At 53.4% G+C, this 25,279-nt stretch overlaps 11 protein-coding genes across 11 annotated transcripts; 4 read left to right on the top strand and 7 right to left on the bottom strand.

The window, feature by feature from the left end:
* Positions 1–149: 149 nt before the first annotated feature.
* J4E90_008775 (uncharacterized protein) lies at positions 150–1,739 on the bottom strand (the record flags this gene model as incomplete). Its single annotated transcript, XM_051438297.1, has 2 exons — positions 150–1,001; positions 1,080–1,739. 2 exons carry the CDS (start codon positions 1,737–1,739, stop codon positions 150–152), a joined length of 1,512 nt encoding a protein of 503 aa, XP_051287607.1.
* Positions 1,740–2,920: 1,181 nt separating this feature from the next.
* Positions 2,921–4,716, bottom strand: J4E90_008774 (uncharacterized protein; the record flags this gene model as incomplete). Its single annotated transcript, XM_051438296.1, has 3 exons — positions 2,921–3,700; positions 3,748–4,433; positions 4,485–4,716. The coding sequence occupies 3 exons, from the start codon at positions 4,714–4,716 to the stop codon at positions 2,921–2,923; spliced, it is 1,698 nt and encodes a 565-aa protein (XP_051287606.1).
* Positions 4,717–5,062: 346 nt separating this feature from the next.
* Positions 5,063–5,938, top strand: J4E90_008773 (uncharacterized protein; the record flags this gene model as incomplete). Its single annotated transcript, XM_051438295.1, has 2 exons — positions 5,063–5,313; positions 5,362–5,938. The coding sequence occupies 2 exons, from the start codon at positions 5,063–5,065 to the stop codon at positions 5,936–5,938; spliced, it is 828 nt and encodes a 275-aa protein (XP_051287605.1).
* A 263-nt stretch (positions 5,939–6,201) lies between these two features.
* Positions 6,202–6,804, bottom strand: J4E90_008772 (uncharacterized protein; the record flags this gene model as incomplete). The annotated part of the gene is made up of 3 exons (XM_051438294.1): positions 6,202–6,619; positions 6,730–6,743; positions 6,796–6,804. 3 exons carry the CDS (start codon positions 6,802–6,804, stop codon positions 6,202–6,204), a joined length of 441 nt encoding a protein of 146 aa, XP_051287604.1.
* A 1,813-nt stretch (positions 6,805–8,617) lies between these two features.
* J4E90_008771 (uncharacterized protein) lies at positions 8,618–9,811 on the top strand (the record flags this gene model as incomplete). Its single annotated transcript, XM_051438293.1, has 3 exons — positions 8,618–9,251; positions 9,323–9,457; positions 9,522–9,811. The coding sequence occupies 3 exons, from the start codon at positions 8,618–8,620 to the stop codon at positions 9,809–9,811; spliced, it is 1,059 nt and encodes a 352-aa protein (XP_051287603.1).
* A 621-nt stretch (positions 9,812–10,432) lies between these two features.
* Positions 10,433–11,615, top strand: J4E90_008770 (uncharacterized protein; the record flags this gene model as incomplete). The annotated part of the gene is made up of 2 exons (XM_051438292.1): positions 10,433–11,216; positions 11,515–11,615. The coding sequence occupies 2 exons, from the start codon at positions 10,433–10,435 to the stop codon at positions 11,613–11,615; spliced, it is 885 nt and encodes a 294-aa protein (XP_051287602.1).
* Positions 11,616–13,316: 1,701 nt separating this feature from the next.
* J4E90_008769 (uncharacterized protein) lies at positions 13,317–15,348 on the bottom strand (the record flags this gene model as incomplete). Its single annotated transcript, XM_051438291.1, has 2 exons — positions 13,317–14,064; positions 14,135–15,348. The coding sequence occupies 2 exons, from the start codon at positions 15,346–15,348 to the stop codon at positions 13,317–13,319; spliced, it is 1,962 nt and encodes a 653-aa protein (XP_051287601.1).
* A 1,021-nt stretch (positions 15,349–16,369) lies between these two features.
* On the top strand, positions 16,370–17,677 carry J4E90_008768 (uncharacterized protein; the record flags this gene model as incomplete). Its single annotated transcript, XM_051438290.1, has 1 exon — positions 16,370–17,677. One exon carries the CDS (start codon positions 16,370–16,372, stop codon positions 17,675–17,677), a length of 1,308 nt encoding a protein of 435 aa, XP_051287600.1.
* A 305-nt stretch (positions 17,678–17,982) lies between these two features.
* On the bottom strand, positions 17,983–18,975 carry J4E90_008767 (uncharacterized protein; the record flags this gene model as incomplete). The annotated part of the gene is made up of 3 exons (XM_051438289.1): positions 17,983–18,242; positions 18,348–18,741; positions 18,862–18,975. 3 exons carry the CDS (start codon positions 18,973–18,975, stop codon positions 17,983–17,985), a joined length of 768 nt encoding a protein of 255 aa, XP_051287599.1.
* A 473-nt stretch (positions 18,976–19,448) lies between these two features.
* On the bottom strand, positions 19,449–20,108 carry J4E90_008766 (uncharacterized protein; the record flags this gene model as incomplete). Its single annotated transcript, XM_051438288.1, has 1 exon — positions 19,449–20,108. The coding sequence occupies one exon, from the start codon at positions 20,106–20,108 to the stop codon at positions 19,449–19,451; it is 660 nt and encodes a 219-aa protein (XP_051287598.1).
* A 2,614-nt stretch (positions 20,109–22,722) lies between these two features.
* On the bottom strand, positions 22,723–25,191 carry J4E90_008765 (uncharacterized protein; the record flags this gene model as incomplete). The annotated part of the gene is made up of 1 exon (XM_051438287.1): positions 22,723–25,191. The coding sequence occupies one exon, from the start codon at positions 25,189–25,191 to the stop codon at positions 22,723–22,725; it is 2,469 nt and encodes an 822-aa protein (XP_051287597.1).
* Between the last annotated feature and the right edge of the window lie 88 nt (positions 25,192–25,279).

The following is a 25,279-nucleotide window of genomic DNA, read 5'->3' as shown; positions in this document are numbered from 1 at the left end:
TTACATGTCGAAGTAAGCTGACTTTGCATCTGCTTGGAAAAGGGACGTGTTGAAGACCGATAGTATGTATCTCACAACTCTTATATATATCTTCGGCAAACCAGACGTAATCTCCCCAAGACTGGATCTTCAAGAACTCATGCTACCATCTACAACATCCTCGTCATCTTCGCCTTCCACCCCGTCTTCTCCGCACTTCCTTGCTCTCCACTCCCCACACTAATCCCCTCATCCACCACACCCGCCTCATCGTAAATCTCATCCGGATACACCGCCCTATCGATAAACGTCTCCTTCGGCGGCGCAACAACCATCTCCAACAGCCCATACACCAGTGCCGTCGCCGTAAACCCTAGTAGCCAACCGAAGCTATACGGCCTAGCACCCACACCCGCATCAATAGCCGGATTGATAGATTGGATGAACCCCGGCATATTCGGAGCAACGCCAACGAGAAAAGCGACAATAGCGCGCCAGTTGCAACCGGCGGTGTACTTGTAGATACCATGATATTGGTACAGCGCCAAAGTATCATACTTCCCACGATGCACAACCCAAAAGTCCACCACCATAATCGCCGCGATCGGACCCAGGAAAATCGCATACGCAGCCATAAAGTTGAGAAAGCTACCGGCGGACGCGAGAATCTTCCAGGGGACAAGCGCCCAGCAGAGCACCGCGCAGAGAAGCTGGCCGCGGCGGATGTTGACATAGCGCGGGAAGAGGGCGGTTAGGTCGTTGGCAGCGGAGAGCGAGTTGGCAGAGATGTTGACGCCGAGGGCGGCGAGGGCGAAGGAGAAGGCGGCGAAGAAACGGGCGGCGCGGTTGTCCCAGTGGGCGATGAGGGCCATGGGGTCCCAGTCTAGAGTGCCGTATTTGACGGCGCCGGCGGACGTGGCGGCTACGCCGATGAAGGCGATGAAGGTGAAGACTATGGGGAGGAAGGGCACGTAGATGCATTGCCATTTTACGGAGACGCGGGAGTAGCGGGAGAAGTCGGACTGTGGTCGCGATTAGTATGTGTTCAGATCTCTAGACGGAATTCGCAATGGGATCCATGGAGGGCTGAGAGAACTTACCTGATTCACAGACAAGGTAGCATAATTCCCAATAACACTCGTCAAACTCGACAAGAAACCCCACGAATAAGCACTTCCCGTCAACGTAGCCTTCTGATTCCACATCTCACCTCCCCCATCCGTGCTCACAAACGCCCAGATCAAAATCGCAATCCACGCAATCGGCACAATGATACTCTTAGCCATAAATAGCCACCTCAACTCATTAGGATGCATAACCAGAAACGGTACACTACCGAGCCAGAAGATGAAGAAACTGATCATGGTCGCTGTATCGATGCCTTGGCTCTCAGGGATACCGTTCTCGAGTGTGAGGAAAGAGGGCCAGATGGCGCCGATCATGACGCGTACGGAATTCGCGCCGTTCATGTTTTGGATGGCGAACCAGAAGATGGCGAGGATGGCGCGCGAGACGATGGCGATGTAGGAGCCCCAGAAACCCCAGGAGGCGCGGGCGATGACGGGGAAGGGGACGTGGTGGAGGACGCCGATTGCGCCGTTTAGGGCGATGACGAAGGAGATTATGAAGAAGGCCAGGGCGACTATGCCGAGGGATTCGCGCCATGTGAGGCCTTGTGGTGGTGTTAGTTTATCCAGATTGTATTTGGTGGGAAAGTGGTGGATGTACCGATTGCGATGATACTCGATGCGAATTGCCATGTTGCGGCGCTGGAGTACTGTTAGCATCTCACATTTGTTGAAGTTTGATAAAGATGGAGAGAACATACTTGAATGCATCCGACACCCAATACGAGATGAAGCTCGTTACACCCCACTTCCTGCCATGCCTCGGAACAGGGTCAAGATCTTTGTTCGTCCTATATACCATCAGTCAGTACGAAAAATCCATCATCGCGCATCTCCGTTTCCAATTCGGACCTACCATCGCGCATTGCCTTCCGCAAACGTGCTCTTGGGTTGCTCAACCCTGAGCGTCCAATGCGGCTTCTCGATCAACGGCATCCTGAAGCCTACCGTGCCAGCCACCAAGAACGTGGAAGGGCTGTAAAGATGGGAGGACCTTTTATCCTTGAGGGTCTTTCCGCGCGACGGACACAGGCGCCTTCTTATCCTCTAGCAGCACGCACAGTCTCAGTGCAGATCTCCGAACAGCGGGCGCCCAGGATTGACGTTACGTCTATATCTCTGGCAAGGCGACGATAAGATAAGCGCCACGAGCCGACCATGTCAACACTTCGTCTAGAGACATGGATCGAGACTCAGCTGGACTAGACGAACGCCTTGAGCCTTTCCTCGCAGCCTTTTGCTCGACAAACAGCCACTCACACAGCTTGTCATGATGGTTAGCGGCTGTACCCAAGGTCTCGGTCCTTGGGAAATGCGACCGTTGCTAGATGGGGCCGGCTGTCATTCGACGGTGGTGCAGGTGCAGATAAGCACCCCAGTCGGTTCGGTCTTAGCGAAGGCGCCGCTCGGTAGCGCTTCGGCTGAAATTACCCCAGAGAGGGTGATCCCCACGCGACGCGATAGGTACGATGTCTCCTCCACAGATACACATATATGTGACGGCTCTAATCAATACGAAGAGAGTGATATAGTGTATCGTAGTACCTACTAAGGGTGCAAGCGTTTGACGAGCTTTTTGGAGGAGGGGAAAACCAGTGTGTCTCGGTACTTGGGGCGCATGCACGTCGCTGCCGACTACTGCACAAGCTGGCCTGGATTCATGGGTCAGTCGCGTAATCTCGTGCATACGAGAAGTGTCATTGAGCTGAACACATGTCAAGAGCCTCGAGCGGCAGATTGAATGGGGGTCATTTGGAAGAAGCTTCGTGAAGGCAAGTACGTTCAAGTTCATCGCGTTTTGCTCAATGCGCTAGCTACACATACGCCAAAGTATGGTCCTCTCGGATGGTCGCATTCACGCCTAGGTGGACCTCACCACCCACAACCGATGAGCCAGTGACGACTAGCTCGCCTGCGGTCTGCTCGTCTGTTGTCTTGAGATGTGGTGTATCTTTCAACTTGATCTCCACGCAGCTGAGGGGCACACCGAAGTGGCTGTGCTTGTTCGATGCTGTCTCCCTCCGGTAATCGTAGATGTTGGTTTGCGCAACGGCTCCCGCTACCTTGGCTGTGGTCAAAGCGTATACGACACGCGCCTTGGTGAAGATGCGTAGATCGGAGAGGTCCTCTGAGCTAAGTGGTGGTGTGTTCAGGCCTTGTCGTTCAGACACAAAGACCAAGCGCAGCTTTCCAGGTGTTGTGCCGACAGCCGCCCTCTTGGGCGCATTGAGCTTTGTGAGGAGATTGTCGGTAGGCAGGCGGCCAGCAGTCAACATGCGCGTCTCGAGGTAATGAGCCAACTTCTGGGGGCCACCCGTTACGGATGTCTTGGTGGTGTTGTGAAGCTTCGCAGCTGTTTCAGCTGAGACCACTGTGACCGTAGGAGCGATGGAGCGTGTTGCCAGTTCCAGATCGACACCCGGACCGGCAACGGACTGGATGACAACCGTCGCGTGAGAAAACAGAGCAACCAGCGTCAGGCACAGACAGTAGGAATGTGTAAAGGCGTCTGCGGGAAGGAACGTATCCGAGGCATTAAGACGGTGGGCGGCAGGGAGGGACGTGACAAGTGCACCAACGGCGGCAGTCAGATTCTGTTCCCATCAGTACGTGCATATGTCAACATGGTAGGTTTACGTACCTGTTGCGTGAATTCGACAACCTCTGCCGGCTTTCCAACGGCTTCTTGCCAGAGGAAGACAACGTTCCGAGGCTTGCCGGGATTCGACGGCAGTGGTATAGTGGCATTCTTCTGTTCCTGTACAAGCTCGTGCCAAACAGCAACATCGATCTTTCCACCGATGCCTTCGGGTACCTCGCTCCAGTCCATGTGCCTGCTTGTCTTCTCTACAGTCCAGACGATGGAGCGCAGGCCGGACACGCCTTGACTGAGTTCGGCAAGAGGCACAGAGCCAGCCTCAGCGATGAGGGCATCGGCTTTCGTTTGGAGGAGGAGTTCGGCAAGGGTCTCGTGTGGTTGGTTGTATGGGATCAAGATAGGCGTAAAGTCGAAGAAGGCACCCGCAAAGAGTGCAGAGAGGAACTCGAGACTGTTGGGGAGGTAGATGGCCACTCTCTTAGCACCGCGATCCTGTAGATGCTTTCCGAGGATCGCAATCTCCTTAGTAACGTCTTCAACTTTGTGTTCGGTGACGCCTTCCTTTCCAAAGACGGTCATGATGTTTGCAGTGCCGCTAGACTTTGCGCCCTTCTCGAGAGGGATCTCGCCTGTGACACGTCGCCAGATATCGCGAAGATCTCCATCTTTGCCGGCCGAGTACATGGGAGCGCCCGGAGGTCTTACGGCAAGACCGGTACGGAGAGGATCTGCTGCATGTTAGCTAGATCGTCTGCAAACATATGGTGGGGTGCTCGTACAGCCATGAGGAGTTTCGGGGGAGCGGAAGACAGCAGACTCTCCCGGCTGCCTGACATACGAAGCTACCGCCTGTCTGGCGAGCAGCAGCGGGTGTGTGTCGGCATCGGCGCTGTCATAGATGATCCAGGCCAGGAAGCCGACGATGGTGAAGGCGATGAGGGTGCTGACGAAGTTCCAGCCGGCGAGTACCTCCCCGATGGTCTGATCAAGCTGCTCTAGAGTTCCCGCCATAGCTGTAGTCGCATGAGTGAAGTGAAGTTGGAGGTTTGGCTGACAGCTGCGGGATGACGGCGGGGGTGAATTGGTCCGCTAGTGAAGGGACCCCTGTCGGCTCGCATGTCCGTCCTCCGATCGCCCTTGCCAAAACATGGTTGCTGTACAACCACTCTGACCTTCACCATCGCGGCACCCTGTGGCAGACAGAATGTGCCTGTAGCCGCGCGACGCTATCCGAGACTAACTACTAACCCAGCAGCATCAGTGAAAGTGTAGTCCGACACGCGAGCCAGCCCATCTCTTGCGACTCCCTTTCGGCCAAACAAACAATCAACGCGAGTAGCTAAAAGCTTCACACAACATGTCGGTAGCCCGATACGCGCAGCCTGCGACTCCGCAAAAGGCCGCGACACCATCTGCCCAGACAGAACAGCCATACACTCCCAATGGCTCCTGGCGACATCCCAAGTTTGACGAGATTGCGCGCCGCCAGTACGCTACCACGTTTGATGAGCGCAACGTCAGGGCCATCGTCCTGAATGCAGGCTTCCTGTTTCTCTCAGTATATGGTACTAGAGTCACTGAGAAGGTGAAGCTACTGGAATACGCTGCGTATGTTCCTCACGAAATGTCATCGTGGATCATGCTAATATGCACCAGAACACCGATCAACGCTGTCGTAAAAGCTGTTCCCTACAGCGCATGGGCCGTCCTTCTCGTCCGCATCGTATTCGCCGCCAATATCGTCATCGCGTTCCTCCCTCTCATCCGTCGCTACTACCCCGATGAGATTGCCGACATACCTCTCACGCCCTCACAGCGCGCCTCCATGGGCCTGAAAGCTGGCGTCCAGGCGCCCCAATCGCCAGGCTCTGCCTTCGCATCGCCGAACTATGTCACGCCTCCCCGATACCAGCGATCAACGCCGCGCAGTAACAGCTTCAGCAATCAAGAATTCGGCTCCGGGTCGCCAAACTTCGGAAGGTCTGGCTCGGGCTCACCGTTTTCACCAAACAATGGAGGAAACTTCCAGAGATCAATGAGCGGGTCTTCTGCGACGAAGCGGTTGAGCTATGGTGGCAGTTCGATGAGCAGTAGCTTGTTCGGTGACAGCTCAAGCAGCATGACGGCACCGGGCACCCCTACGCCCTCTACTGGCAAAGCGAGTGTCGGACTGAACAGCAAATGGCTGTACGAGAAGCGGAGAGACAGCAGGAGCGGCATGTTTGCGCAGTAAATTCTCATAGCGTATGATGTACAGTGACGTGGGACGGCAACACATCGCTTTATACCCTGATATATCGCGTGGGCGTTTTGGGTGATTCATTTAATTTAGCATAGCTTGGAGCTGGGGCATTGGAGTCGCCAACCTGCTGGTGTACGATAATACAAAGAGTGGAATCTTCCATGCCATAACGCCATTGATGCCTCGTATCTACGTGAACTCACTCTAATGTGTGATTCATCCGTCCGTTGCATCGTCAACCCTCTTATCCTAACTCATGAGAACCGATCCCCCTTCCGACTCCGATACACCTCCGGAGCCTCATACTTGCTCTTCTCGCCCACCCTCTGCCCCTCACTCTCAGGCGCATGTCTCGTCGGCGCCGGATCCTGACTCGCCTGCATACTGGGGTTGCCCTCGCCGCCCATACCCCCATTCCCTCCTCCCTCCGCTCTCAGCCTGCCCACCTCGCTCGTCACGCTCTGCGGCGCCGCCTGTGTGGATCCTGGTTTCGCGGTCGGGTTCAGCGGTGTGGTGGTAGGAGCGGAGTTTTGTAAGCCGTGCTCGAGTTCGTAGAGGCGGATGCGTTTTTGGCGGTCGGCTTCGGCTTTTGCGGCGCGGTCTGCGTTTATGCTGCGTTTGGCGAAGAAGTAGGCGCCGCCGCCTGCGACTATTAGGGTTGCCCAGCCGTAGCTGTGGGAAGTGTTAGGGTGGGCTCATTGGAGCTTTTGGTGGGATGGTGTTGGGGTGCGGCATGTATGGGGTGGGTGGACTTGTGGGTGTCTGCGAGAGGTGTGACGTACTATACTGATTTGACCTGTTCGACTGTTAGTACTAATGACGGGGCGGAAAGTGTATATGAAGCTTACTGTGTTCATGATGGGTTGTGTATTATCGGTCTGAGAAGGGAATTCGTGTGTGAGGAAGCTTGTGGCGGCTTTGCGACAGCTCGCAAGTTTTCTGAGCGATGGATGATGAAAGTGGTCTGATTGTTGTAAGGCTGCCGGCGATTGTTCGGCGATTAGACAAGGACTCGCCGCCGCGGGGAAGAACGGTCGACTGGTACAAGTCAGCCATCTCTGTTGCACCACCTTTTCACTGCTTGCCACGGTGGAAGCAGGCTCCGCCCAGAATATCCCTAGGATGTCACCGTGGTGTACGCTATCTTCAACCGGGACATGACGAGACACGCGCCATTTGATTTCTACTGACAGCATGTCTCAATAACAGCGTTACTGTTCATGATACTTGGAGCACCTTGTCGTTCCAAGAAAGACTGGGCAGGCCCGCAATGAAATTTGTCAATAATTCTTGCTATCGAACACGCAGGAACATGCTATCCGCGGCGACGAGCTATGCCTTCTAGTGTTTCTCTATCGAGTCTGTCACTTGGTCAGACGAAAGGGCTTCCGAAGCCACAAGACTTAACACACAAAGGATGCTCTCACTCCAAAACTAATAACCTCAGACAATGCACTATCTCGAGATGGATGAGCGTCACAGCAGTGCCTTCAAGCCATCTCGGAAGAGTAGGCATGCTGCATGGTGAAAGTGTGAACCCTGCAGGAGTGTCATCGCTGCAGCCAACCTGGCTTTGAAGAGAAGGTGCAACACTTCGGGAGGATGGCAGCGACACCAACGAAGAAGAAGCAATGCTCACAATCATCGCCTCCACAGTACAGTCGCTTACTACACTGCTCGCTGCATCGTTGAGTCCGGAAGTCCGGCATGATGCGCGACAGAGATGCCTCAGGAGTGCGGAGATGACAGGCGCAATTCCTGCGTCTGCGCTATCGCGACATCGAGCCCCTTTGCTTAGGCATTGTCGACAGCGACCAACAGGCGACTCTACGCGAGAGACTGTGAGCCTATCTGCCGACAGCGCGGCGTTCCTGCTCCAACGGGTGGCCCCACAGGCATGTAACGGGAAGGTCCACTTTAACGGGCGCCTGATCTCGAAACACCAACATCCCGAGGCTCTTCGCTATTCATGGGACCGCCACTCACCATCTGCTGTTCCTTCGCACGAGCATAGTTTCCGGAATTGAGCCGGACATACGGCATGGCACTGTGCCAAGCCGTCGTGTTTGCATGTGGCGTGCGACGTTCTGATTCGAAACTTGACTTTACGGTCGTCGAAACCTCCCACGCCTCATCGCTAGCGTACTACGGCAAAACGGAGGCTGAATTGTTGGTTCAATGAGCGCTAAGTGACGGAGGGCATGATCTGGTCCAGGTTCTCGAAGTTTGAAGCCTGTGGAGCAGCCTCACCACAACGCCTCTACGTCCATGACAGGCTAGGTGTTCCCTTCAAGGAGGCACCACAAGCTCCTGCGAAGTCTACCCAGGGTGCTTATTCCTTACTTGGCGGTATTCCGTACTCCACTCTTTCATTGCCAAGTCTCTACTCAGGCGCCTAGGCCAGCACGACCATACACCAAACCCTTGACCTATACCGAAGCACGTCTCATGCAAGTGGACACCACCATGGATGTCGAGTAAGGGATTTCACGATGTGGTGGTTCGACTGGTCATGGAGGATGGTATATAGATTACCATCCGTTCCACTGCTGGTAATCTATCTCCATCAACGGTCTTCACTTCTTCACAGCTCGACGCTAGTCCTTCTTTACTCCACATTCTATTCTATTCTCAGCGCTGAGCGCCAACTTTATTTTAACTCCAATCACTATGTACTTCGCTGCCTCTTCCGTTGCGCTTGCCGCTCTCTTCACCACCGTGCACTCGCACGCAGCTATCTTGGCCGCCGTTGGAGACTCTGGTGAGAGTCAAGGTTTCCTCGTTGACCCTGCTATTGCTCGCAACTGCACGACCATCTCTCCTTGCCAGCAGGATGCTACCATCATCCGCGACTCGGAGATCAAGCAGAACATTGTCAACGCCTGCGGAAGGACTGAGATCGCTGGTAACATCGACATCGGCGAGCAGACCGAGAACGAGCTTGCTGCTGGTCGTATGGCCCAGGTTTCTGGCGGCTCCATGCTGGCTGTCACCATCCACCAAGTCAACGCTGATGGCGCCGGTCCATTCGAGTGCGACATGGACGAGACTAGCAACGCCGTCACCACCTTCACCCCCCTGAAGGTGTCCAACAACATCCCTGGTTCTTTCGGCCTCTCCCAGGCCAAGGAGAAGGACTTTGTCATCAACGTCCAGATGCCTGACAACTTCAACTGCCTCGGTGCTTCCACTGGAAACATCTGCACTATCCGATGCCGCAACAACGCTATCGCCGGTCCCTTTGGTGGATGCTTCGCCGTCCAGCAAACTGACGGGCAAGGTCGCACCGACGAGGCTGCCTCTGGTAAGTTCCACATTTTCCATAATCATCGCGAAGCGTCTGCCCCATCCTGTATCCATACTCACTGCCGCTAGCTGTCGACACTGCTCAGACACTTGAGGGTATCTCTGCACAGATTCTACAAAACAAGAAGGATCTTCCTGCTGCTATCGCGGCGAACCAGGCTGCTGGTGCTGCGGGTGGCAACGAGGGTGCCAGTGCCATTTCCGGTGCGTTGCTTTTTCATCCGTCTCGTCTTTACCTTCATGGAGTTCATGCTAACGTTTCTCTCAGCTCTTATCCCTGATGCAACCCAAGCCCCCAACGCTGGCAACGGTAACAACGGTGGCAACAACGGCGGTAACCAGAACAACGGCAACCAAGGCCAAGGCCAGGGCCAGCAGGGTCAGGGTCAAGGACAGAACCAGGGTCAGGGCCAGCAGAACCAGGGCCAAGGTCAGAACGGTCAAGGTCAGGGTCAGGGCAACGGTCGCCAAAACCAGGGCCAGGGCCAGGGAGGCTTCGGCGGCCAGGGCAACCGCGGTGGCAACAGGTTCAGGCGCGCCCTCAAGTTCTTCAGCTAAACGCCTCATCACGACGCAACACGAAGAACAACAAACACACACACAGCGAAACAGTACATAGCCGATTGAGGTTGGTTGCAAAAAGCGCGAGAATTATAAAGGCTGGTCCGTTTTTTACATTACTTACCACACTAACAATGTATATACCCTTTTTTAGTTACATATGGAGATATAGTAAAGGAGGATGGAGAGTGAATAAAAGACTTCTTCACCATTTGGGTTTTATGTTTGAGGTGTTTTGATGCTGTGGTGATTGGACTTACAGGGTGTTTGAGAGAGGTGGAAGATGGCGAGACCAAATAGGCACCTACTAATCTGACCTGTTCATACGCTCCTAAACCTTCGAATGATAGCAGTGTCGTCTACATCCACGCAAGCTATACTTTCACCCCTCCCATTTTCTTCCCGCTACGACTCGACCATTCCATCACCAACAACATCCGCGCACACTGCAAACATCAGCATGTTCACTCTCTATGTCAAACTCGATAGCAAGACACTTTCACCCCGCGCCCGCTGACTATATCACAGGGACCTCATCTTCTCCTAAGCCCTCCTCATCCACACCCACAACTCACCCACTCACAACTACAATCCTACGCTCCTACAACACCCCACAAGATGAATCCTTTCGGCAACTCAGGCGGCGACGACTTCTTCGGCGGCATGGGCGGCCCGTTCGGCGGTCCAATGGGTGGCATGGGCGGTGGCCCCTTCGGCGGTATGGGAGGCATGATGGGAGGTGGCCCCCCTCCTATGATGGGCCGTGGCGGCGGTGGTGGTCCTATGGGCGGCGGAACCCCGCGTCAAGGCGGATACTCGTTCTCCTCTACCTTTGACTCCTCGCGCCCTGAAGGCCAACAGTACCAAGAGCACCACGAGCCCTTCGGCGACTACGCTGGCAGCCGTGGTGGCGGCGGCGGGCCTATGAGCGGCATGAGCGGCAGCAGCCATGAACCAGCTCAGCGTGGTAGTAGTGGCCGTGGCATCATGTTCTCCGGTCTCTCACGCGCAGACAACCCATTCAGACAGTCACGCACTGCTGGCACTAGCCGCGCCCAAGAACAGCCTAGCTACGGCCAACAGCGCTACATGGACGATCGAGATTACACCCGCGGTGGTGCCCAAGATCCGCGGTATGGAGCTGGACACGAAGACCCGCGTGCTGGTGGACAGTATGGTCATGGTGGAGGTCCGGGCCGTATGTTTGATTATGGGGGTTCTCGTCGTCAACAGCCATCTGGTCGGCAGGGGTACTACGAAGATGACTCGGATTCAGAGGATGAAGGGTATAGGCCGCAGCAGCGGTATGCTCCTCAGCAGGCTTATGGTGGTGGTGGTGGTAGTTCGCGTCGTGCTGGCGGTGGAGGAGGTGGTGGTGGACGCCAGTTTTTCAACTTTGATCGTAATGGGAGGAGGAATAATTAGAGGAGATGGGGTAGCTGAGGAGGTATGAGCCCGCGCTATGGTCGCTTTTTCTTCTTCTTTTTTCGAGCCGGGTGAGCTGAAGTAGCTTGAATAGCGATTAAGTTCAGATAGTTTTTCTCTCAACATGGCTTCCGAGAGCTTTTCTCGAAGACAATGCAAATTTGTAGTATGAAATTTAAGATCATGGAAAAGATGAGGGTGATGGCTTGTATGAGACTGCAGTATACATCAGCTTACCACGATGATGCCTAGAGACACTGCAATGATGATCACAGTCATCGATGCCGACATTCTCGTTGTCTACCAGGCGAAAGAGATTGGTAGTCGCCTAAAAGACCGACAAGGAGTTGCAGACGAAGCATTGAAGAAGCTGTAGATGCGACCTATCCAGGCCGGTCAGGGCAAGAGAGCCACAAGTGTTGCCAATCATCGTGACGTTGCGTGGTCACAGAAAGAGAAGTTGCAGCGAGGTTGCGCAAGGCCACTGCTACGCCATCCACCAATCAGCATCTGGTCGTTCCTGCTGACAGCCACCCGGTCCGCGAAAACCGCCGATTCGTGACTGCGAGCAAAGATGTCGTGACCAACTGCTCACCAATGCGCCGTTTGTCGCCAAGAAGGACTCTTTCTGCACCCCGGTAAAAGCATCTACCGCGAAAAAGCGGCGGCTCGCGCGTACTCGCGCGAGGGTGGTGTGACCCGGATCGCCAAGATCCTGAGGCATCCTCGCGAATGCACGCCTGAAGAAATGTGGTAGAAAGATGAATAGAGAATCTACGCGAACATATTCAACGATCACTTCAGGCCCGTTTTACCAATGCTCTCAGTATGTACACTTTGCGCTTTGATAAGCCGAATCCGCAAGAGACGCTTTCAAAGCAAGATATAAGCAACGGAAACGCTTCCTAGCGTCAAGGCAGCCCTAACCGCAGCCCACAAAAATGGTGACATTTGACTCCGCCTGCATACGTCGCTCATCTCCACGTGCAAGTCAGCCGCGGCCGTAGTGCGAAGGACCGTTCGGTCACCCCTTGCTCAATGGCCTCAGGGCAGACGTCCTAGGCAGCCATCTTGAAACGTATTAATACCCTCCGACGCCCCCATGCTATCATTTTTCTACCTGTCTTGACTTGCTTTGAAGAGGTTTATAAAGCAGAGTACAGAATTACCGACGCAACCAGGACCCCACACGCGCCGACACCACCGAACCTTCCTGGCCCCACATTCCGAGATCATCTTCCGTAGGGCTGGTCACACGCGAGCATCTTTAATCACGACCGCAACGACGATACAAAGGCACAACCATTAATCCAGATCGAAACTTCATATACCATCTTCCTTGCTTCTTTCCACATACCGGCACACAAAATGGCAATCTCAACACACGCCCTCTCCCACCTCCGCACATACTCCACCCGCCATCTCCCACGCGACCCACACTACCGCCTCAAAGCCACTCTAGCAACAAGTTACGTAGTCTCGGCTCTTGCACTACCGTTTGTGCCGCCACTTTTGGAAACGAGGAGGGCGAAGGCGGATGGGAGTTATTTGACGAGGTATGTTTAGTTCTTGAATCAGGTTTGGGGGAGGAAGGCGGTATACCTGCCGGATTGGGAAGGAATGGGATGAGGGGCGTGAATGGTGTGAGATCATCTAGGAGTGAAGTGCTAATGTATCAATAGGGAGAACGCGTACTGTTCGTCACAGACTCTTGGGTGTGCGCGATGATGGGTTTGGTGGAGGTAAGTTAATGGGCGATGGGGAGTATGAAGTCATGGCTGACGTTTATCGCAGACTTCTTTTGCAGTGGTGTATTAGCTACTGATTTGGTGCGATACCTTTTCAAATACCCGGCGTTCGTTCATTCTTGAGAGAGGATTTATATAGAGACTGTGATCCGAAGCTGTATGTGTTGCACGAGCACATAGCGCTACTGTTGGTCATCAGCATAACACTTTTGATAATACATGCATCGTTAAAACTCTTCTCTAAAGCCAAGAATACACAAGAATACACTGTTGTGGCCATACAGACTACCGAAGTCGAACATAAACAGCTGTCACTCTCCCAAGACTGCTTAGTCAACGTCGTCGTTGGTGCTGGTGTTCGCGGGCTGTTGCTGGGTTTCCAACGCGTCGTGCATCTCGTCATCGTCGTCATCCTCACCCGTGTCCTCATCCATATCACTATCATACTCGTCCTCGGTAGCCACCTCCCACACGGTTGTGAAAAGCTCTCCGTCGTCCTCGAACACAGGGTTGCCATCTTCGTCAAACACCGGATTGCCATCTTCGTCGATATACTGTTGGACGACATCGTCGTCTAGCTCAAGATCGAGCGCCATATCGTCATCCTCGTCAAGGTCATCAACCTCGAAATCCTCATCGCTATCGGCCGATTCTTCGCTTCCATCATCTGAGCCGAATATTTCCCTGAATGATGGGAGTCGGTGGCCGCGGTTCACGAGGCTGTGCTTCATGGTAAGCGTAAGACGACGCGTCTTCGACTTTAACAGGCTGATGTCCACATCGCTTAGTTGGTCCGTTTCAGCCTCTTCTCTCGCAAGCGATTCACTCGTCTCTCCGTCTTCATCTGTCACTTCTTTCCTGATGAAACTTTTGAATCCCTCCATGCTCGCATCGTACAAACATTCGATAATAGGAACGCGCTCTTTGTGCAGGTACGGTGGTATCAAGCCTTCGCTTTTGTGTAGTTCCAACGACATCTTCAGGTTGATGCCAGCCTTGTGCAGCTTGAAAGCCTTTGCGTGGCGATTGCGAAGACGTTCCTCATCGCAGATGTACTCAGATTTTGCCGTGTCGAGCCTAGGAGCCACACGGGGCATAGTCAGCGCATGATTTAAATAACAACGTTTTATTTGTTATCAGAACTTACCACATGTATGATGATTGCAATAATTCGAGTGTGTCCAGAGATGGCAGAGCGGCGTAGTGATCAAAGTCAGGCGGCTGATCCCAGAAGTCGATCGGAACATCCCAATGCCGACGGATTCGAAGTGTTTCCAGGCTAGGGGGCGCCAGATCACGATTCATGATGATAGCCTGATGTAGGAAGGAGTTCGTGTCGCATTCAAGGTACTTCAGAAGGTGGAAATCGCGCATACCATCACCAGGTGGGCGTATGCTGCGGAGCACCTGAGGGCTTTTGTCAAGACGCCAGCCAGGGTTTAGATGTGTAAGGCTTTCCAGCGAGTGCGCGACTGCGGAGAGAGCCTCCAGTGATACGCCTGCGTCTTTGTTCAATAACGGCTTAGCCCGCCTTGACCGGTTAATGTTGAAGACATTCTCGCCCAAAGTCAACGACTTCAGACGCGCCGGAGTGCGAAGGATGCTGAGCAGGCTTTTGGACCGCAGTTCGCACTCGTCAAAAACAAGCGAGGTCAGAGGAGTCCTCTTCGTATGTGTCGCGAGCTCTGGGATTTCAGAGTCTGGGAAGGCCACACAGGAGACGTGAAGGTGTTTGAGTGCGGGGTGTCGGAAGAGGCAATGGAACCCGTCAAGGTTCCAGAAGTCGGTAGCAGTACCGTGCGAATGGATGGTCAAGTTCTCAAGAAGACCTAACCCAACTGTACGCTCGAGATTCTTCCCCAAGCGCCGTTCAGCCGCGATCTTGTCCGTCTCTATCGGGCCATCCACGCAAGCTGTGTCGAGCGCACGGCGGAAGCGTTGCATATCGCCGTTGACCCAAGCCTCTCCACCATCGTTCTCCCAATGAAAGTTATCGTACGGGCTCTCAATATGCCACTCCCTTAGGTTGACCATACGAGCTACGCACTCGTTGAAAGTCGTCCTTATCTCGGCGCTGTCTTTTAAACTGTCATCTTTGTATGAATACAAGATCTTGAGTGTTTGTACGGCGCGGACGCGTTCGGGACGCGATGTGAAGGCTTCGATGATGGCGTGGAGGTCCTTTACGGATAGAAGCACGATTCGCTTGTAGAGTCGCTCTTCGGCGAGGTTTTGCATATCGCGACATGTCCGAGCGAGAGCGCATAAGGCCTTGTTGTTGCCTTCGAGATGATCGATCACGACGAGAGCGAGTTCGTTGGGGAGCGCCGACGTCGCCGTGGCCAGAAGGTTGGATGTCATGATGCGCGTGGTACGCGATTGCGGAGGCTCTCGTATACTGAAGAGATGACTTTATAGCGATGATCGATGATTGTACTACTTGAGTTGATTCAATTATTAGAATATTGATGCCTAAGTTGTCCTAGATATCTCAAGTCAATAATCGCGTGGCGGAAGGCGTTGATTTCTGGCCGAGAGCAAACACGTACTGCAGGCGATGGAAGGTAGCCGTGTTTGGCGACTGTGATACGAAGTCGTTAATCGGAGAATTTGTTGTGATGCGTGAGGAACGCGATTTTCCCACGGCGAACTAAATTATCAGATTATGCAGGGACGACGACGAGGGGCCGAGGCGGGGGTTGCAGCGCACGGGCCAATGACGTTGATGCGTCGTCCTCTCACTCATCCACGCCTTCACATACACCTTCAACACCACCGGATGGCCATCACCGACCCTGTCGAAGCAATTTCGCGCGTTCGGCTAGAAGGCGAACGTGTGAACATGCCGTAATTTATATAAAAAGCGCGTCTGAGAGGAAGAGCCTGGAGCATCGCATGCCTGCAGCAATGGTGAGTGCATATGTCGAAATTTCACTGCTACGGTACAGTATACAGCTCTGATCCTTTCTATTTCGTATACTCCATGTTCATTCAGTAGGGCTGGGATTCATGCGGATGCTGGAGCCGGGGCGAGCTGTCATTTCCGTTCACGCAAACCTCCCTTTTTGATCCACACACGCGTCTGCAACGAGTATCGCATATTTTGAATGTAGAGTCGCCGGAAAACTCCGGGCAGTCGCCTAGTTCTACTCTCATCTCAGGTGCTCTGAATTTGCTGTGTAGTTGGTTGCCTGGGCGTCCCGCTGTTTTGTTGGCACGACGACCTGACAGCAACTATTATGTGCGAAAAGCCTAAACTACGTACGCGACCACCCTGACCTGGGTGGGAGTACATCTTCGAACTAATTCCGCATATTTACTCGAGCGCACCTTGGTCTCACCTAGGTGATACTAGGTCACGAGGTCAAGCTTTACGACAATCATGGAGCCTCCACCAAGCCCGCTCTATCTCAACGCGAACGCGAAAGGGAAAAACAAACGAGCAGTCGAAGATGGTTCTCCAACTACTGCCAAGCTTCAGGATTCCTCCACAACCGAGAGTAATGCGCCTACCGTCGTCCGCCGCCGCCAACACCGCCGTCACAATATCGCCGCCGAGATATGGGGCCCAGACATACCCTCCACGCCCATACCCCAAACTTTCACCGGTGGACCTGCCCCGAAGCAGCTTTTCAGTGTCTACAAGGCCATAATCCGCCACCCGAACCTCTTCTTCCAATTCGCGCTCCGCCTACCTTACCCGTCCATCGTCGACCTCTACGCCATCGACAAGGAATTCCACTACCGCCTGAATCTATACAGCGTCTCCCTAATACACGACTACGCCCGCTATCATGCGCCACTCGCCGGTCACATCTTCAGCTGGGTACTGTACCCTCGTACATGCATTTCCGATCCCATGCTCCGACCCATGGACGGCCGCGAGTGGCTAGCGCGCGACGTACCAGGCTTTCGCTGGGTTGGCATGATAGTCTACCGCCAGAAGGTCGTACGAAGCATCCTTACATACATGGCTCTGGAAGGCCATCGCGTACCGGAGGCCTGCGAGGGCGCGCTGATGAAGTACTGGTGCGTCATGGAGCTCAAGGAATCAAGGACGCGTCGCTCTTTCCTCGAAGATGCCGATATCTGGACCGACGCCGATCTCATCAACATCCAGCTCTTCTTCATGAAGCTCGACATGCGCTTCTCCGATCCCATACTGGGCAACGGCGTCTGTCAGCTGGGTCCCATGTTGCTCGCCCAGAAGAGCTTGACTCCGCTGTGGGAAGCGCTCAGTGGCAAAATGAAGTTCAACTACGATACCACCAGTGCGATGGTCGTTGCGACATACCTTATGGATGATCTGGACTTCGAAGCCCATCCCTGGCTCGAAGACGTAGAAGACCATAGCGTATTGGAAGACCAGTGGGGTCTACTGAGCCTTGAGGGCTGGAACGAAGACGGAAAGAGGATGCCGCATGCTTTGGATCTGGTCATCACTGAGAGTATCAGGAGGGGCCTGGATGTGCAGCAGTACTATCTTGACTTTGTCATGTATGGGTATGGGGATAGCAAGACTGGTGAGAATATCCCGGTGCCGGTGCAGTTGAGGGGAGACAAGAAGGTTAGGGTGCCAAGTCAAGGTTGGCCTTCGAAGGAGATGAGGCAGAGCACGATCAGGAAGCTGGATGCGCGCTTTGGGTTCAAGAAGCGACCTGCTGGGGATGCGATGGATCTGAGCGCCTGAAAGCTTTGTGAGCACCATACGCCGCGCTAGCTCATAAGCTATGTACTGGTCTCGCATAGCTGCAAGCTCACGAAATCATCGAAGTCAAGAGGACGTATCATGAACATTTAGTATTCTTGTGTGACTACATTGAGCACGCGTACGTGCTCAATACATACAGCTTTCTCATCTTGCTACTAAGTTTCCTTTTCGCGTAAAGATTTTGCAGCCCCGTGGGTCTTCGCACCATGATTCCTTCCATCATGTGTCTCACAGACAAGCGAGCGCAACTGAAGCTCGGTCAATTGCTGCCTCTTTCGCACTTCTCACTTCTTCGCCATTTTGACCGCCATCTCCATGATGTCCTGCAGCTTGACCTTGCTCTCATAACCCTTGGAAACCATCTCGGTACACATATCCTTCGCGATGACCAGGACCTTATGCTTATCCTGGTTGACGTCGGCGAACTCGAGGTCAAAGATGGCCTTGTTATCGTTGTCGGTCTCGATGATGGCGATGTACTTGAGGGTCGGTAGCTTGATAGCGTCGCTCTCGGCGGTGTCGTTGTCTGCGCGCTCGGTGAGGGCTGGTGAAGTTGCGCGAGTAGTTGAAGGAGTGCCTATGGCGATAGTAGACGCGCCGTCTCACTGTTGTCAGCTTTGAGATATAGCAAGAGAATGAATACACATACCAGCAACGCTGAAGCTCTCGAGCTGATATGACAGTCCCCCAATATCGGTGACTTTTGAGTGGTCTTGGAACTCTCCCTTGAAGTCCGACTTGAACATCCTCGCAATAGGGTCCTCCCGCATCCACATCAGCTGAGTCAGGAAGGCGCGATATTTTTGCTTGTTGCTCTCGGCGTTGGACAGAAAGCCGTACTGGTTGGTTATAGTGAGGTAGTATTCCCTGGTAGACTGCTGGAGAAGAACGGCTGATCTGTTGAAGATAGCACCGTTGTTCATAATCCGCAAAGTGCTCGCGGAGAATCCAGCTGGCAACTCCAGGTACTGCGCAAGTTCGTTTCGTGTGTCCTCGAACAAAGGCGAGCGCCGTAGCCATCCTGCGGCGGCTTCGTGGATTTCCTTGAAAGTAGTGTGGCATACCGAATCTTTTTTCACAACTAGCGGCCACGACGCGTTACTCGCGATCAAATTGTAGCCGGTAATGTGAAGTGTTGAAGTTCCTTTAATGTTTCCATGGACCTGCATGGAGTGTTTGATAGCTTGATCGACTTGCCAGAGAATGCAGATGCAGGCGACCATAGTCTCGATTGGAACGATGACGAAGTCAATCATCTCTGGGGAAGTCGCGTCCATGGTGGCGGGTAAGGGCGAGGTCAAAGTTAGAATCGATTATCGAAGGAAATGTGAACGTACAAAATCCTGAGCTGAGGAAGTCGTGGTTTTTCGTGCACTCAAACTAGTGCCCCACTGGAGCAAACAAATGACTGTCGCAGCCCGCACGGTCCTCGAACGCTTTGCTTGGCAGTGAACACTAACGGGGAAGGCAGCAGCCGAAAGAGATCATGCATAGACTAAGAATGTTGGGAAGCGAGTGGTCAGAATGTAGGTACTTTATAATTGGAAGTGCCTTCCCATGATGTACCTAAGGTTCACTACAACTACCAGGTATGGATTGATCCACAGGTACTTCTTGTTCCACCAGTTGTCTTATGGGCGCTCGGTGAGAGCTGGTGAGGTGGTACGAGTGGTTGACGGAGTGAGTATGTCGACAACAGACTCGGTGTCTAACACAGTGTTAAATATGAGCTTGAAGACTGGAAGAACGTCTACTTACCGGCGAGACTGACATGGTCGGAGGGTGGATCGTCCTGGACGTGTGGAACGTGTTCCAAGTAGGCTCCGCTGAATTCTTTGCTGAACATACGCCCGAGAGGCTGCTCTCTCACCCAGGCCAGTACCATCAAGAAATTCTCGAACTTCTGCATATTGTCGTGATCTCCAAAGCAAAAGAATTTCAGTTGGTCGAAGTTCTCCCTGTGGATCAGCATCATTTGGCGCTGCTCCAGAACGATGAGCTCCCTCTTCAAAACGGTACCATCCCGATGCAAGGCCAATCTGCTGGCAGAAAAGCCTCGCTGGAGTCTTAGGTACTTTTTGAGGTTCTTACTATGCTCCGCGAACAACGCAGAGAAAGCAGAGCGCTCAAGCCACTCGGTCGCGTTCTCCATGAGCCCAGTGATGTTGTCGTAGATGCGCGATTTCTGTTTGACAATGAGTGGCCAGACAATGTCGCTAGAGTCGAACAGCTCTTTTGCTTGGTGGTAATGCAAACTTAATGCGTCGATATCTTGAGAGCACAGTACCCCCATTGAAGACGTATTACGGTGGATAATGTTCAATACTTCAGTGAGAATGTATTTGCAGGCGATAAGAGTCTCGATTGGGATGATGGCGAAGTCCACCATCTTGTCCGCGGACGCGTCCATGGTGGAAGTGACAGTGTGTAGTGCGCGGGAGTGAGGGAGTAGACAGAAGAGATCGAATGTTGTAATTTATAAGCCCTGATATGTGCACCGCTAGAGTAAACGACCGTCCAAATCCGCACGGTCCTGCACTGACAGTCAGTGAACACTAGCTAGGTAGCAAGAATAGTAAAGGTCTTACTGACCGGCTCGCAGACTAGAAAGGGTAAGTCGTACATCGCCAGAGACATCACATTATTTGTTCGTCCCGGAGCTAAAAGCAAAGTTGAAGTCCACAAGTGAAGATTGACATCAGTATTATGACATTGATTTCACCGGCAACTGGGCTAGAACCCGGGCTCCTTTTGCGATTAATCAAGACTACCTAGGTGACCTGACTTGCTAGCTCTACCATCTGTATCCCGGTGGATTATACTCGAAGGGATCAGGTTCTCGTGGGGCGTCCAAATGCGGTGCACTGATATACATGCGCTCCCGTGGCGCCTTCTCAAGCCAAGCCAGCATAGTCAAATACTCTCGATACGCTTTCCCATATTCTTCAGAGCACAAGTCCTCGACCGAAAGTGTGCAGTCCAAGTAAACATCAGGGAACTGCTGTCGAAGCGCAATCCTCTCTTCCCTCATTTGTAAAAGACCACCATTATCCACGATATAGCGTCTCGGTTTGAAGGTGATCGGGGCTGTGAGGTAAAGCTCCAGATCGCTGCGATGCTGGATGAAGAGCGGGGAGTTGTCTAACCACATGCGCGCCTCCGCCTCTATCTTGTGTATGTTCGTGGCCAGGGATGCATCTCGATCAACGACTAGAGGCCAAGTGTAGTCATTTTGGAGTATCTGTTGAGTTACGGAGTAAGAATCATAAAGCGTACATTCGCTTGGATTCTTTTCGAAGTGGTCTTTATTCGTGTTGTTCAGAATGGCTTCTCTTGCTGCTCTCAGAATGGTATCACAAGCGACTACGAACTGTATCGGGACGACTGCGAGTATGACATGGCCTGGGGCTTTCGGTGGTACGTAGGGCGGGGGATCGTTGAATCGAGCCGTTGAACTCATTGTCGTGTTGATGATTGATGTTTCGCTTCGAAGATGAGAGGTCAGGATCCGAGAGCAGCTCTTATACATAGCTGAGGCGGTAAATCAACAAGCAGTTTGCGGTGATATGATGGAAAGGTGACACCTTCATGAGCACGAAAAGCAAATAGCACGCAAGACTAGGCATCTCCCAACGTATACCCAACTCCGCAGCCTTCCCACGACCCTCATTCACACACCCCACGCCCCCGCCCCTCAATATATCATACTTGCAATTTCTCTCATTCGTGAGAGTATCTTTTCGTCAAGGTCGTCGATGTTGCGGAAGTTGTGAGTGGCTCGTCTCGCTCTGCGTCATCGCAGTACCATGGCCCCCGCCTCTCAAAACCCCCTTACCTCATGCCCCCCGCCAAACCATCCAACCCCACCCTCTCCATATCCTCCGTAATATCCCTAAGCACCATCTGCCACGGCACCGCCCTAGGATCATCTCTAGGATACCTCCATATCATCTGCATAGCATACTTCGCCTCCTCGAACCGAGGATGCCGGCGAGCGTATTCAGGAAGCTGGGCGAGCCTGTCCGAAACATTCCCACTGTGGTGTGAGCCCTCGAAAGGGTTCACAGGCGCACTCCTGCTGCGGGAGTGGCCTTGACCGTTTCGGCGTGTGGGGTTAGGTGGGTAGGAAGGGAGGGGAGGATCTCTTCGAGGGTCGGGGGCGAAGGAGACGTGTCGCTGTGGTGGAGAGTGGACTTCTTGGGGGAACGGGGGCAGAGGCGTGAAGGGACCGTGTCGATTGCGTGGAGGGTATAGCATTCCGGGATGAGTCTCAATGGGTTCGCAGCGTGAGCCATCGATGGGGATTAAACCATCTGGCAGCACTGGTCGACTCGGGAATCGAAAGTCATCGGTATCGTGCCTTGAGCCGCTTCCGTAGCTTATCTCTCGGGTCCTCCAATGTTCAGCTTCATACGTCGACCGTACGGAGGCAGGGGCGCAGTCGGCGGGGACGGTAACTGTATAGCGTTCGCCGGTACTCCTATGACGAACGTGGTAATGTTTTCCCATTGTGTGTTGCTATCTTTTGGTAAGAGCTTTGTCGAGTAGAGTCGAGGGTAGGAGTGGTTGACGTTGCGTGTCGAGATAGTGCTCGAGTTGAGGGAGGGTGTGGTTTAGTTCGAAGAGGCATCGGTGAGAAGGATTAAATCGAGAGTGTGCGCCAAATCAAAGTGAACCTCTACGCCCAAGGGCTGAGGGGAGTGGCTGTTCGGCGATGGCGACTATGAGAACGGCGATGACTATCTGTAATACGTGAAGTGCTCGAAGAAGAGGTGAACCGGAGTGTGAAAAGCAATGAGAAGGTGATGTGAAAGCAAGAACAACCGAGACGATATTGTGTATCTATCCACCTCTAAGTGATAGTAATGATATGAAAATTGGACGTGTACGAAGGAACGCTCTTGCCACAAGACCCTGTGACCTATGCCAGTAATGCTAAAAACGACCATGGATATCCAAGCACCCGAAAACGCCATGTGAAATGCAAGGGACAGCATGTATACAACCATCTAAACAACGATACATCATCTACGCAACATATAACTCAAATCCGGTAGCCCAGCCAGAATACTCTTGATAACCTGTTCTTCATCGTTCTTCCGTCGTTGCGCAGAATTTGTAGCCCCAGTGAGCGGCTGAATAGGCGGAGGAGTTACAGTCCGTGGAGGTGACCGCGTAAACGTCTTTGCCGAAGATGCAGCACTGCTCGGTCTCGGAGGAGTCTCAAAGACGGAAAAGGGATCCGACGAATCGCGCGTAGTCGGCGCAGACGCTTTCGTGGTAGGAGCAGATTCGAAGAAAGAGAAATCGGCGTCCGCCCAAGCATCTATGGTGGGTTCATCTCGTGCTATGGGTGCTGAAGGCGGGGTGCTAGGCCTGGCAGGTTCTAGCTCATGTGTATTGGACGTAAAGGCGGAAAAGTCGTCATCTTCCGTGCCGTTCGTACCAGTCTCTTCAACCTTCACTTCGTTGATAACAATTTTGTTGATATCATGCGCATCGCGCGCCGGCAATGCATCAGCTTTGACTTCATCTTGTGGAATGACTTCTGAAATCGGTCTTGATGGAACTTCGACTTTGCTCTTCTCCGACGTGGCAGAAACAGAGCGCTTGGCGGGTTTCAACAGCCCAGGTCCAATAGGTCCTTGTTCAGCGTGGAATGGAACAAAACTTTTCGGACCAAAGATCGCTGATGTTGGCGATATGGTACTTCGCAGGCGCACAATATGCATCGCTTCGGCTGAGCGGTCCTGGGTTGGTGGAGTCTTTGGTGGTGATGCTGAATTTGACACAGTGCTGTCGAGCGTCGCGGGTATGGAGCTTGGAAAGGCTGAGGGGAAAGTAGATACTGTAGGGCTTGATATCATCTCACCCCAATCATCGTCATCTTCTGCAGGCACATCCGTACGTTGTTCCTGATTGGAAGTGTTGGTGTCGAGAGCAGCAATGTCTCCCCAAGGACTTGAAGAGGTCGTGGTTGGCTCAGGAGGTGGGATTGCTTTCGTTGCGACAACCGGCGTTTCACTCGGCGTTTGCCCATGTGTTTCCCCAACATCGCGTGTCAGGTCAATTGAAACTGCACGAAGCTCATTCGCTTGTGTAATTTCGACAGCATTATGCTTAAGCGCGACAGGCGGGATTATAGGCGGTAAACCGGGACTGTCCTGCTTCCAAGGGTCCACTGTAGTAGTGGGAGAACTCCAGTTGAACGCAGCCGGGGCGTCAGTGGACACGGGAGGCATGCTTTGTCGAGCTGGTACAACTTCGACTGCTCGCGGTGTGGGAATGGTGGTCTTCGTGCGCAGGTGTCCTCTTGCGGTCTTGGGCACTGGAGGCGCAGGTGTGTCCCAATAGAATGACGCTCTGGCGCCTGGACCTGTACCAGAGAGACGGTCTTCGCGTGCCCATCTTGCCACAGTTTTGTTCACCTCCGATCTGACTTGAGATCCTGCCCATGTGACTCGAATGTAGTTGTCGTCAGCGTTCCCGCTGTTGAACTCCCTCATGGTCTGCTTGCGCGTAAGCCGGTACCAAGCTTTGCGCCCAGATGTCGAGTATATAGGGTCATCTGGTGCCTCCTCTGGCTCCTTTGTATCGCCGCTAGAAGGGAAGAGGTCGCCGAAGAGGTCTGTATTGAGTCGATAGGTATCAGCATCGTGTAAGGCAACAGCAGCACCCGAAGAGGCTACTGGCGATCCAGAGCGGGAAGCGGCTGATTCTTCCGGTGTGTCCTTCTGGTCTCCTTCAGAACTCTGTGTGGTTTCTGGTGGACCAGAGGGAGCTTCCGTCAACAGGGTATCTTGCGTGAACGTCCCGAATTCACCGTCTGTGCTGTCGCTGCTCGAGCTCGAAGCATCCACTTCACTGTCCTCATGGCTTGCTGCAGCGTGTACTTCCTCAGGCTTCGGCTCCTCCACTGCAGTCTGCAGCCTGCCAGCCTCTTCTTCAAATGATGTTCTTGGTGATTCGACCGGCGCTTCGGTGCGGCTCGTCTCGGATGGGGAAGTAGAAGGTCGTGCTGAGGAGTCATCGTCGGGCTGTAATCGACTCGCAGGAGCGACCGCGTCTTGACTGGGAGACCTGTCCGGTTGTATCGTAGTCGATGTGTCGGAAGTGTCCGAGGTTACATTGTCCCCATCGGAAGTATCTTCCTGTCCACCCCACGCGTCTTCCCGTGTCGGCGAACCATGCTCGCTTGCATCTTTCAAATCCCATCGCGGCCCATCGTCAACTGCCCTCTCATTCTTCAGTGGACTGGGTTCAGCTGTGCACGTCTCCGTGAGCGTAGTAACAGCGGTATCATGTCCAGATGACGTAGTCCAGTCACCAAAGCTCTCGTCCTCATTCCCCCACCCAGCATCATCCAGAAAGCCATTCAATAGCACCGGTGCAGGCGCAAGAGTAGGCGGCGGTGGTGAGGTCACCTCGTGCTTCGTCGGCGACTTTTGTTCGTCGGCATTGTTGTCTGCCCACGGGTCGCCCCAATGATCCATGGTCGGGCTGCCGCGTCAAGCGTCATAGTGAGTCGCTTCTGCTAGAGAAGCATCACCAAAAGTGCAAGCAATAGAGAATTAGTGGGCG

The sequence above is a fragment of the Alternaria incomplexa genome (genome assembly GCF_024043165.1).
Source record: "Alternaria incomplexa strain BMP 0042 chromosome Unknown scaffold_14, whole genome shotgun sequence".
In the NCBI taxonomy this organism is placed as follows: Eukaryota; Fungi; Ascomycota; class Dothideomycetes; order Pleosporales; family Pleosporaceae; genus Alternaria; species Alternaria incomplexa.
The sequence above is the reverse complement of the archived record's forward strand: the minus strand, read 5'-3'. Positions and strand labels throughout refer to the sequence as shown.